Source organism: Manis pentadactyla, chromosome Y (genome assembly GCF_030020395.1).
Source record: "Manis pentadactyla isolate mManPen7 chromosome Y, mManPen7.hap1, whole genome shotgun sequence".
Classification (NCBI taxonomy): Eukaryota; Metazoa; Chordata; class Mammalia; order Pholidota; family Manidae; genus Manis; species Manis pentadactyla.
In genome coordinates, this window is record NC_080039.1 from 24,144,197 (window position 1) to 24,158,061 (window position 13,865).

At 39.5% G+C, this 13,865-nt stretch overlaps 1 protein-coding gene across 3 annotated transcripts in view; it reads right to left on the minus strand.

Annotated features, from left to right (window-relative positions):
- Positions 1-13,865, minus strand: part of LOC130682130 (probable ubiquitin carboxyl-terminal hydrolase FAF-X) — a 166,398-nt gene that overhangs the window by 132,025 nt on the left and 20,508 nt on the right. For all 3 annotated transcript variants that reach the window (XM_057496266.1, XM_057496267.1, XM_057496265.1), the window contains exons 6-9: positions 11,792-11,907; positions 11,377-11,628; positions 11,164-11,302; positions 9,200-9,352 (exon numbers count right to left, since the gene is read on the minus strand). In XM_057496266.1, the coding sequence (XP_057352249.1) occupies positions 9,200-9,352; positions 11,164-11,302; positions 11,377-11,628; positions 11,792-11,907 (660 nt within the window). The remainder of the gene's footprint in view (positions 1-9,199; positions 9,353-11,163; positions 11,303-11,376; positions 11,629-11,791; positions 11,908-13,865) is intronic.

The window sequence follows — 13,865 nt, forward strand, 5'->3', positions numbered from 1 at the left end:
TAGAAGCGAGGCTTCCCTAGAGCCACTTACCACCTCTGTGTGCTCAATGCTGATGAATGAAAACTCTAAAGCCAGTAGCCACAGAAGTGAGGCTTCCCTGGAGGCCATACCTGGACTTGAGATTGCACTAGCAGAGTGGGCCAGTCACCACAAACCCATGGAGAACATGGCCATGCCACTGCTCCACCCAATGCAAGGAAATAGTAGCTAGAGGCAGGGCTTTCTGGGAGACTGTACCTGGGCCTGAAAGAGTGAACTCCATCAGGAGCTACTAAGGAAGCCCTCTGATTGGACCCCTCCAACCATGTTCTCCTCCAACAAGCACTGAGAGTCCTGACATCAGGACACCCCCATCTCATGCTCAGTAGGCCTACAGCCAGCCAGTTAAAACCACTAGGCACCCGCAGTTTGCTCAGGGGACCTTCCCTGCACGAGGACTATCCTGCAACTGGAGATGCTTTCTATTAACTCAGAACCAAACACAGACAGTGAAAACTGAATGAGGAGATAAAGAATAGGCTTGAAACAAAACAACAAGATAAAAAAGAACCAAATGAGGGTCGAAGCCAAGAAGGCAGCGTGAATAGGGCAGCAGAAATCTCCTCCCAAAAACCGTACACGTTTTTGAAAATACAACAAATATAACTAATCCTAAAAGAGAGACGAGAAGATACAGTACCACAGTCAGGCTACATCTACATCTGCGAGAACTCAGCACCTCATGAAAGGGGTAAGACACAAGTCGCGGCCCGGCGGGACACGAGCGCTCTCCCCACACCAGCCCACCGGTGGAAGGAGAGGAGTCGGAGCGGGAAGGGGGTGGAAGACAAGGCCTGCTAAACACCCAGCCCTAGTCAGCCACATTGGGAGGGCAGACACACACTGAATGGTGTTCTGGGTATTAGCAAAACGAAAGAGGAAAAGCTGCGAGCAGGTCCCCACAGCTGGCACCACTGGGACAAAAGAAAAGCGAGTGCTTTTTGAAAGTCTTAAACAGACAGGGGCCTCACAGCTGGACAGAAGCATCCCAGCACTCAGACCACCAGCTGGGAATCCCAGGGAACTCCAGGCGCCCTAAACCCCTGGGTGGCACTGAAGCTCTGTAGCCCCTCATGCTGATAAAGACCCTCCTGACCATTACCCACCTGCACGGCTGCACCACAGCAGGAGCGCGGCTTGGGAGCAGCCGCGCCCACAGAAAATGCCCAGACCCTCCCCTGCAGCTGCCCGAACCAGACTCAGAGGCCACACCTGTGCTTGGCAGCCCAGCACAGACAGAGGAAGCTGGGACAGGATGCGAAGGGTCGCCATTCTTGCAGGAGAGCACACCCAGCAGGCCTGCCTCTCCCCGCGGGGATCACGGCTGCACTGAAAGCTGCCCCACCCGCAGCGGCTCAGGAAATAAAACTGGAAGCTGCTTCCCGTGTGCGGGTAACTGGCACAGGCAGCGGAGGACGGCAAGACGCAGAAAGGGACGTTGTTCTCCCAGCTCACAAACAGGCCAACTGCCTATGACTACCTCAACAGCCATGAAAAGGCAGAATAATTTGATCCAGTCCAGAATTACCAAGACGACCCCTGAGAGGGAGCCTGGGGACATAGATTTAACAAATCTTCCTGAAGAAGAATTCAAAATAAAGGTCATAACCATGCTGATGGAGCTGTAGAGAAATATGCAGGAGCTAAAGGATCACGTTAGGAGGTAGAATACGGAAATAAAAGAATCTCTGGGAGGACTTCAGAGTAGAGTGGATGAGGTGCAAGAGGCCATTAATGGAATAGAAATCAGAGGACAGGAAGACAGAGAAGGTGAGGCTGAGAGAGATAAAAGGATCTCCAGGAATGAAAGAACATTAAGAGTACTGTGTGATCAAGCCAAACGGAACAATGTTTGCATTAAAGGGGTACCCAAAGACGCAGAGAGAGAAAAGGGAAATAAAGTGTCTTTGAAGAAATAATTGCTGAGAACTTCCCCAAACTGGGAGACAAAATAGTCTCTGAGAGCATGGAAGCACAGAGAACTCCCAAAACAAGGGACCCAAGAGAGACAAAACCAAGACACATAATAATTAAAATGGCAAAGATCAAGGACAAGGACAGAGTATTAAAGGCAGCCAGAGAGAGAAAAAAGGTCACCTACAAAGGAAAACCCATCAGGCCATCATCAGACTTTTCAACAGAAACCTTACCGGCCAGAAGAGAATGGCATGATACATGTAGTGTAATGAAACAGAATGGCCTAGAGTCAAGAATACTGTATCCAGCACGATTATCATTTAAATATGAAGGACGGATTAAACAATTCCCAGACAAGAAAAAGCTGAGGGAATCTGCCTGCTGAAACCACGTCTACAGGATATTTTAAAGGGACTGCTCTCGATGGAAGCACTCCTAAGGCTAACAAGATGTCACCAGAGAAAATAAAATCACAGCAAAGAAAGTACACCAAACAAATACTAAGTAAAGGCAAAAGATAAAATCATCGACTCACAAATGCAGGCAAAGGAAATACAATAGAGTACAGAATAAAACACCTAACACATAAAGAATGGAGGATGAGGAGTAAGAAGGGAGGAATCAAGAACCATCAGACTATGTCTATAACAGCTTAATAAGCAAGTTAAGGCAGACAGGTAGATAGCAAAGAAGCTACCCTAGAACCTTTGGTAACCACAGATCTAAAGCCTACAATGGCTATAAGTACATGTCTTTCAGTAATGACCCTAAATATTAATTGACTGAGTGCACCAATCAAAAGACAAAGAGTAAGAGAATGGATAAAACAGCCAGACCCATCTACATACTGCTTATGAGACTCCCCTGAAAACCCAAAGACATACACAGACTAAAAGTAAAGGGATGGAAGAAGATATTTCATACAAACAACAGAGAGAACAAAACAGGTATTGCAGTACAGTATCACACAAAATAGACCTCAAAACAAAGAAAGTAACAAGAGATAAAGAAGGACATTGCGTAATGATAAAGGGGGCACTCCATCAAGAGGATATAACCATTATAAACATACATGCACCCAATAGAGGACCACAAACATATGTGAAACAAATACTAACAGAATTAAGGGAGGAAATAGAATGCAATGCATTCATTTGAGGAGACTTCAACACACCACTCACTCCAAAGGACAGTTCCACCAGACAGAAAATAAGTAGGACACAGAGGTGCTGAACAACACACTAGAACAGCTGATAGACCTAACGGACGTCTACAGAACTCTACACTCAAAAGCAGCAGGATACACATTCTTCTCATGGAACATTTACCAGAATAGACCACATACTAGGCCACAAAAAGAGCCAAAGTACATTAAAAAAGACTGAAATTCTAACAACCAACTTGTCAGACAACAAAGGTATACAACTAAAAATAAACTGCACAAAGAAAACAAAAAGGCTCACAAACACATGAAGGCTTAACAACATGCTCCTAAGTAATCATTGGATCAATGACCAAATTAAAATAGAGATCAAGTAATGTATGGAGACAAATGACAAAAAACAGCACAAAGCCTCAATTTCTGTGGGACAAACAGAAGGCAGTTCTAAGAGGAAATAATATAGCAATCCAGGCCACTTTAAAGAAGGAAAAACAATCCCAAATGAATAGTTGAAAGTAACAATTATTAAAATTGGAAAAAGAAGAACAAATGAGGCCCAAAGTCAGCAGAAGGAGTGACATAATAAAGATCAGAGAAGAAATAAATAAAATTGAGAAGAATAAAAACAATAGGAAAAAAATCAATGAAACCAAGGCTGGTTCTTTGAGAAAATAAACAAAATAGGTAAGCCCCTAGCCAGCCTTATTAAGAGAAAAAGAGAATCTACACATATAAACAGAATCAGAAACAAGAAAGGAAAAATCATGACGGATCCCACAGAAATACAAAGAATCATTAGAGGATACTATGAGAATCTATCTGTATGTTAACAAGCTGGAAAAGCTAGAAAAATGGACAACTTCCTAGAAAAATACAACCTTCCAAGACTGACCAAGGAAGAAAGAGAAAGTCTAAACAGACCACTTACCAGCAAAGAAATTGAAACAGCCATCAAAAAAACGACCCAAGAACAAAACCCCTGGGCCAGATAGATTTACCTCGCAAGTTTATCAGACATGCAGAGAAGTCATAATACCCATTCCCCTTAAAGTTTTCCCAAAAATAGAAGAGGACAGAATACTTCCAAACTCAGTCTGTGAAGACCGAATCACTCTAATCACACAACCAAGCAAACACCGCAAAGAAGAAGAAAATTATACACCATATCCCCAATGAACATACCTGCAAAAATACTCAACAAAATATTACCAAATAGAATTCAAAAATACATCGAGAGGATCATACAGCACGACCAAGTGGGAATCATCTCAGGGATGCAAGGATGGTACAACGTTCGAAAGTCTATCAACATCACCCACCACAGAAACAAAAAGAAGGATAAAAAGCATGATCATTTTGATAGAAGCTGAAAGAGCATTTGACAAAACTCAACATCCATTCACGACAAAAACTCTCAAGAAAATCGGTATAACAGGGCAAGTTCCTCAACACAATAAAAGCCATATATGATAAGCCCACAGCCAACATCATACTTAACAGTGAAAAGCTGAAAGTTTTTCCTCTAAGATGGGCAACAACACAGGGATGCCCACTTTACCCACTGACATTCAACACAGTACTGGAGGTCCTGGCCATAACAATCAGACAAAACAAAGAAATACAAAGAATCCAGATTGGGAAAGAAGGAGTCAAACTGTCACTATTTGCAGATGACATGATATTGTAAATAAAAACCCCTAAAAACTCCACTCCAGAACTACTACAACTAATATCTGAATTCAGCAAAGTTGCAGGACACAAAATAATCTGTTGCTTTCCTATACACTAATAATGAAATAGCAGAAACAGAAATCAGGAAAACAATTCCATTCACAATTGCATCAAAAAGAAAAAATTTACCTAGTATAAACTTAACCAAGGAAGTGAAAGACCTATAGCATGAAAACTACAGGACACTCTTCAGAGAAATTAACAATGGAACCTCATCCCATGCACTTGTCTAGGAAAGATTAATATTGTCAAAATGGCCATCCTGCCTAAAGCAACATACAGATTCAATGCAATCCCTATCAAAAAACCAACAGCCTTCTTCAACGAACTGGAACAAATAGTTCTAAAATTCATATGGAAGCACAAAAGTCCCCAGATAGCCAAAGCAATCCTGAGAAGAAAAATAAGTGTGTGTGGGGGGGGATCTTGCTTCCCAAATGGAACGGGATACAGACTCCAGAGATTAACCCAAACATACATTGTCAATTAATATAAGATAAAGGAGCCATGGACATACAATGGGGAGATGACAGCCTCTTCAACAGCTGGTGTTGGCAAAGCTGAACAGCTACATGTAAGGGAATGAAACTGGATCACTGTCTAACCCCATACATAAAAGTAAATTCGGAATGGATTAAAGACCTGAATGTAAGCCATAAAACCATAGAACTCTAAGAAAAAAACACAGGCAGAAATCTCTTGGGCATAAAAGTGAGCAACTTTTTCATGAACATATCTCCCCGGAAAGGGAAACAAAAGCAAAAATGAACAAGTGGGACTATATCAAGCTGAGAAGTATGGGAAAATATATTCATAAATGACAGATCTGATAAAGGGTTGACATCCAAAAGATATAATGAGCTCACGCACCACAACGAAAAGCAAATAATCCAATAAAAAATGGGCAGAGGATCTGAACAGGTCTCCAAAGCAGAAACTCAGAGGGCCAACAGACACGTGAAAAGATGCTCCACATCGCTAGTCACCAGAGAAATGCAAATTAAAACCACAATGAAATATCATCACCTCACACCAGTTACGATGACTACCATCCAAAAAACCAACAACAACGAATGTTGGCGAGGTTGTGGAGAAAGGGGAACCGTCCTGCACTGCTGCTGGCAATGTAATTTAGTTCAACCATTGTGGAAGGCAGTATGGAGATAACTCAAAAAGATTCAAAATAGAAATACCCTTTGACCCAGAAATTCCACTCTTAGGAATTTATCCTAAGAATGTAGCAGCCCAGTCTGAAAAAGACATATGCACCCCTATTTTTATCAGAGCTCTATTTACAACAGTGAAGAAATGGAAGCAACCTAAGTGTCCACCAGTAGATGAACGGATAAAGATGTGGTACATATACACAATGCAATATTATACAGCCATAACAAGAAAACAAATCCTGCCATTTGCAACAACATGGATGGAGCTGGAGGGTATTATGCTCAGTGAAATAAGCCAGGCAGAGAAAGACAAGTATCAAAACATTTCACTCATCTGTGGAGTTTAAGACCAAAGAAAAAAAGTAAGGACCAAAACAACAGCAGAAACACAGAACCCAAGAATTGACTAACAGTTACCAAAGGGAAAGGGACTGGGGAGTGTGGGTAGGAAGAGAGGAATGACTGGGAGGGGAAAGACAGGGGGCATTACGAATAGCATGTATAATGTGACGGTCAGGGCACGGGGAGGGCTGTGCAACAAGTAGTGGTTCTACAGCATCTTACTACGCTGATGGACAGTGACTGTAATGGGGTTTGTGCGGGGGAACTTGGTGAAGAAGGGAGCCTAGTAAACAGAATGTTCCTCATGTAATTGTAGATTAATGATAGCAAAAAAAAAATACATTAAGAAGGTCATCTACCACCATCATGTACAGGTTATCCAAGGCATGCTGGAGGGTTCGATATCCACATATTGAGGACAAGGATGCCCACTCTCACCACTTTTATTCAACATAGTACTGGAACTGTAGCCATGTCAATTAGACAAGAAGATATTAAAGGCATCCAAATAGATAAGGAAAAAGTAAAACTGTCAATATTTGCAGATGACATTACTCTGTATACTGAAGCTTGTAAATACCCCAACCCTACCATAAAACTACTAGCTTATTAATAAATAATTTCAGTAATGTCACAGGATACACAATTAACATATAGAAATCTGTTGAGTTTCTATATACAAATGACAAAATAGCAGAAAGAGAAATTAAAATCCCAAATATCAATGCATCCAAAAGAATTAAATACCTAGTAATAAGTCTACCCATGAAGCTAAAAGTTATGAAGTTATAAAACACTGATGTAAGAAAATGAAGACAACACAAATAAATGGAAAGCTAGTCCATGTGCACAGAAAGAATACTGTAAAAGTCCTGCCCAAAGCAGTAATTCCAACACAATCCTTATCAAAATACCAATGGTATTTTTCATGAAACTAGAGGAAATAATCCTAAATTTGCATGGAACTACAAAAATCCCTGAATAGCCAATGAAACCTTGGAGAAGAAGAACAAAGTCGGAGGTGTCACGCTTCCTGATTTCAAACTCTTCCACAAAACTAGAGTAATGAATACACTTTTCTACTGGGACAAGAATACGTTTACAGGCAAACGGAGAGTCCAGATATAAATCAACAGTAATGTGGTCAATTAATATATGACAAGTGTATTCAGAAAGGAAAAGACCATCAGTCTCTTGAATAAATGGTGTTGGGTGAAAGAGGTGAAGGGGATAGAGAGACACAAAATCTCCATCATCTCAATTACAATGTATTTGAGTGATGAGGATGAACACTCAGCACACAGAATATAGTCAATAATACTGCAGTATCTATGTTGACAGATATCAACTCACTTATTGGGAACGACCATTTAATAATGTATTTAACTATCAAATTACTATACAGTACACCAGAAACTGACTCAAAACTTTATTATGAATGAACTTCAATCAAAAAAAGAGGTGCAACCTTCCAGTTATAAAATTAATCATGATGAAGGTATTAGCGTTAAGTACTACATAGCCGATAATATTACAGTATCTTTGTGGGGTAAAAGCTACACTTAACACTGTGAGCATGGAGTAATGCAGATAACTGATGAATCTCTAAGGTGTTCATCTCAAACTAATATAATTGTTACATAAACTGTACTGGGAGGCGGTCCGAACCGCCAGTCTGATGACACAGTCCAAGAAGTCGGATGGAAGGGACTGCACAGTGGCCTTCCCAGAGGAGCAACCCAATATCCCTCCTGCTGAAAATGTCCCTCTCCTAATAAATTTGTTTATTATGGTTTTAATTCAAACTGCCCCTTCAGGGAAGAGGCCATATCTAATTCTCCCTGAAAATTTTAGGTACTGGCCCTAAAGGAAATAGGAAAAAACCACTACTGTCCCTGTGACTACCCCCGATGATGGGAAAGTGAGACCCCACGAGAACTGAACCCAAGTTTATGGGAAAAAGATATGGGAAATTTACCTGGGTTGAGGTTCCTTCCCCCACCCCTATGTGGCCTCCAAATAACATATTCAAAGATTAATGGCAACAGCTGGGTACAGAGAACAAATGATATTCTGTGGTGAGCCAGCCAGAGAACAACCTGGCAAGCTACAAAACAAATGAGAACAGCGCATCACCTAACTCCACATCAGAAAAATCTCCACTGTAGGTCTTACTGAAAATGGGTCTGAGACACACAGTCCATAAACTTTGTCCCTGCCTGCCAAAAAAAGTCGTGTTCTTTTAGAAAGAGCCTCCTTCTTTCCTACCAGAGATGAAGAATGGGAGTATATGTACAGAAGAATGAAGGCCCTACATAAAAATAAGAGAATAGTGACCTTTAGGTAGTCATCTGTGAAGAAACCAAGAGTCTGGCACCTACCTGATCTTTGTTAAGATTTTCTGGCCACAATAACTAAGAACAAAGCTTACGCAGAAACAAGTTAACTGCTAAGACCTGCCACATGATGTAATCTCAGTCTCCAAACGCATGTCACCGTGCTGTGTGTCAATTAAATGATTAATATCTGTACTTTATGTAATCAAAGAGTATATGATCAAAGTGCTACTTGTCAGTAAAGGCCAGGCTCAGCTTTTGCTAGTGCCTGTGTCATTTATTTCCGTTAGTCACCGATGCCGTCCATCCTTCAGGGACTCCTGGACTCACTGGAGCTGGACTCCAGCAAAACTGTATTTCAATTATTGGCAGGATTTCTGTATAGATCAAGAGTTTAAACTAAAGTAATACAAATTAACAGACTACTGCGTAATGACTACTATAGGGAGTAAACTTTTAGTATTTTCCTTACAACAATAAAATAGCTATCCTCTTAAATTCCTTACCTGTGTGGCCCAGATATTATCAAGATCCTGCAAGGTAAGAGCCTTTTCTTTTGTCACAAAACGCAGAATCTTCTCTAGCTTTTCTACATACTGAGGCTGATGAAGACTATCTCGCAAAACTATGGATAAAATATTGTTCTGTTGTATCCATTCCTAAATATAATATAAAAATTTGTTTCATAACAGAAACTGAAAAGCTTTTATAAAACGCAAACTATGAGGATGGGGGAATTGAATAAATGTGTTAAAAGGTACGAACTTCCTGTTATAAGATAAATAAGTAGTGAGAATGTAAAGTACAGATTGCTCACTGTAGTTAACACTGCTGTATGAAATATTTGAAAATCTTTAATACAACAGATTCTTACACTTCTCTCATCACAAGGAAAAAACATTTTTCTCTTTTTGTATCTATGAGATAATGAATGTTATTAACTAAACTTGTGGTAATCATATGAAAATGTATGAAAATCAAACCGTCGCTGCACACCTTATGTTGAGTAACTAATATAGTGCTATTACGTCAAATACATCTCAATGAATAGAAAACTGAGTAATTCAGACTTCTAAGAAACATCAATGGAAATTCAAAAGCTCAAATTACATTTATGTTCATACATTATAACTAAAATATAGTTAACCCATGAACAACACGGATTTGAACTAACTGCATCCACTGATATGCAGATTTTTTTCAATTAACATGCTGAAAATATTCTAGAGACCTGTGATAATTTGAAAAAACACTTAAAGTATGTGTTAATCATAACCTAACATATGTGTTTGTTATTGAGAAGGGCTATTCAAAATTAAGTTCTGCAATCAAAAGCGAAATCCAGCATTATTCTAGGGACAACTATGTGTTTAAATGTTGTTTTAGAGAAAAGCATTCAATTTACAGTAATTACACAGAATTCTAATTTGCACATTAATGCTCCTATGATGTGCTATATTTTATAAATTATAAACCAATTTGATGTGCTTATTTTTTAATGCAAAAATAAATAAACATTACAATAAACTGTTACACAAAAGTTAATTTTTCAGATACAAACATGTCCCCATATTACTGCAGTAACATCTCAAACTATCTGTAGAGAACCATGTTGTATGTGAATCTGTCCTACGAGATTCTTTTGTAAAAATGCCACAACAATACAAATTGGTTAAAAATTGTCTGAACACTATTTTCTGTCAAGGACTAGCAGGCATTTTTGAGTAGTTCTTTGCCTGACATTCCACAAAGTGGGCAAACTGCATACATGTAACCCTGACCACCAACACTGAGTCAGAGCCTAGGTGTAGGTTATTGACTATTTTCTCAGTATCAACCGAGTTTCCTCAAAATGCTTTTTATGTTTGGTCATTTCCACCATTAAACTGAAGACTCCATTAAGGCAGAAATTATTCTTCATAGAGGCACCCACAAGGCTGGCATACAAGACACACGAGAAAGAAATTACTGAGTAACCTACTACCGTATGTTATACATTTTTCAACACCAACATGTATAATGATCTATATGGTAAATAATTTCCTTTCAATATCAAAATGTAAATGGTTTGAGAAATTCTTAGTATTATATAAAACATTACTTCTTTAGTATAACCTCCAATTTAAAACTTCTAAATTGGCATATTACCATCATGCCAATTCATTCACCAGATTCCAGATTTAATCCCTATAAATATTACCTCTTATTTATTTAATATCTAACAAAACACTAAACTAGAAGAACAATGACCATCTGTACTTAGGATGATATAGTTACTGAAGACGCAGGGCATTACTGTATCACTTCAAACAAATCATTTTTTACTACTATTACAAGGTAAGTTTTAGGATATAATGGTCATGAATCAATCTTCCAATTTTAAAGTTTTTGTTATTGTTGCTCCTAGAATTAACTGGTACTAATTTTCCTTCAATAGATTCTTACTTATAAAAAAAGCAAAGGAGCTTACTGCCATTCTCTCAGCAGTCAGCCACTCTTCCTCCTCAGGATTACAATGTCGGCCACTGTAATATATCACACTAGATATGACCTTGTTAATTTCATCCAGGGCATTCATCTTTCCATTAAAAGAACATATCTCCAACTGTCTGCAAGAGAAATTTGGAAGAAGTATTACTATGAGAAATCAAGCAAATGATTATTTAAAGGGAGAGCATCTTACCTGAGTATCATTCTCAACCTAAAAATATCTAAATTTTTTACAGTTTCCTCTTCTCCTGGAATCCTTGAAGCTAAATTCCTCAGAGACTTAATAATCACTGAAAGGGCATCATTTTTGGTTTTATTCTTTGCTTCTTTTTTCAGTTCTTCATCAGTTAAATTTTCTAAAAACTGTGGAACTCTTTCTATAACTGGAATGAAGTACTTTTTCACTGTACGCTGACTGAGAAACTCACAGCACTGTCCAAACGGTCTAAATAAGGAAAAACACACAACTTTTGCAATATCCACAAGTTCAATGCTTAAATAAACATTAACTTACCAGTTAAAAATAAGAAGGAACTAGAAAACTGAGTCAGTTTTTAAAGCAGTAAAATCTTTATACTACAATGATTACTACTTTTAAAATAACTTACTTAATAAGAGCTGCAATTATTTGAACATTTAATGTTGCTCCACTAATAAAACGATCATGCAAAATCTGGAATCCATTTAATGTGCCAAATTTATTGATGAGGTCCACTAGCCAACCCTGTAATGCAGGTAATGATAAGTTAGTTCTTTCCATCAGAAAAAAATTTCAAACGTGCTATTGAAATGTGTTTGAAGTCAGTCAAAAAAAGGAAGTTCAGTAAACTGTTTGAAAGAATGTTTAAATAGAGTACAAAACAAACATATATTTTCAAAGATTTATTGTTTTCCTAATGTATTTTCTTTCTTTCCCTTAAGCCAGAAGCAACACAGGTTGCAAATACATAGTAGTTCATAGGGACACGGATACTATTTGTTATTTACCCTGTATATCTGCTGAAAAGAAATTAGGAAAGGGTGTTCAGTTGAACATGTTTCCATGTGTAAGAATGTAAGTGAATTTTAAAGGTATATAAAAATAAAAATCGAATACATAGGTGCCCCTAAAAGATGTTTTAAGTCTTATCTTCTAAAAAGCCAGGTTTTAGGAGGAAATAAAAAGAAAAAAAGGGAACATAAGCATTTTATTACCAATCTTAAGCAGAAATAATTTCCACCCTTAAAAACAAAAAGAATTGAAGGGAAGGAAGCCTTTATCTGAGAAAGGCGAAAAGGTGGTGAGAGAAGTTAGGCAAAAACCTCCCTGTAAAACCACATGTAACACAGAAATACAGCAAATAACAACTAATTCTGAAAAGAGAGATCAGAACAAAGACTGCAACTGATGGCCCTCCAACTGGGGAAAAAAAGGGGACCTTAAGGAAAGGTAAAGTAGCAAAGTTGTGATATGGCAGGATCCAAGCCCATCCCCCACCCCAGCTCACAGGTGGGAGGAAAAAAAAAATGGGGCGGGGAGTAGAAGCCCAGGACTGCTAAATATCCACCCCTGGAGATCTCTCCTGGGAGCGTGAACACCCATCACAAGGAGCTCTGGAGATTTAGTGGGGTTGGAAAGCAAACAGAGGTGGAATACTTAGAGACACTGAGATTCTAGCCACTTGTGGAGAACAGGTACCCAAACAGACCACTCTGAAGCAAAAGAAAGGCAGGCACTTAGAAAGATGTCCCAACAGCGGGAGGGCTGCTAAAGGGGCAATGATTGCACAGAGCTTACTGTACAGGAGAAAGGAGAAGTGAACAAAATAGTCCCAGCACACTCAGCCCAGCAGGTTGGGGACTTTTAGGAGCTTCACCAGCTCCATCCGCCTGGCTGGCAATGCAGTGCTGAGGCCCCCACTCTGATACACAGCCTGATGCTCCTTCCTCTGGGCTTTGGTTTGCGAACCTGTAGCCCCTGCCGTCATGCCAGGCCAGCCGGAGGCCTTAACAGCTACAGGGGTATAACGCAAAGATGCTCCCAGAGTGCTCTTCCCACTGGCCCTGGCAGTGCAGGCAGGCACTGCAGCTGGGAAGCAGAAAAGAGCTCTTACCTCCCGGCAGGCACTGGCTTGATCACCTCAAGCCCGGCCAACACTCCAGATCCTGGGCAGCTCCACAGACTAGAGCTTCGGGACACTAGAGGACAGGGCATATACATAGTTTTTCTTCCCTATTATTTGTCAGAAATATGAAGTGGCAAAAGATCCTTGTACAAACCAAAATCCCGCAAACACCAGAAAGAGGGATAAATGAAACTGAAATCACGAATATTCTTGGTAAAGTTTTCAAAATAAAAATCATCAACATGCACACAGAGCTACAGAAAAATACTCAAGACCTCAGGCAACACGTCAAGGAAGACACAGAAACTTTGAAAAAATACAGTATCTGAAATCAAACATACAATGGGGTTGAAAAGAAGATCAGATGAGGCAGAGAAAATGGTAAATGAAATAGAAATCAGAGAACAGGAAAACAATGAATCCAAAAACAGAAAGAAGGGACCTCTCGGAATGAAAGAATACGAAGAGATCTGTGCGACCAATCAAGTAATATTCGCATTTCAGGGGTACCAAAAGAATAACTTTGAGGAAATAACTGCTTAAAAACTCTCCAGTCTGGGGAAGAACAGTCTCTCAG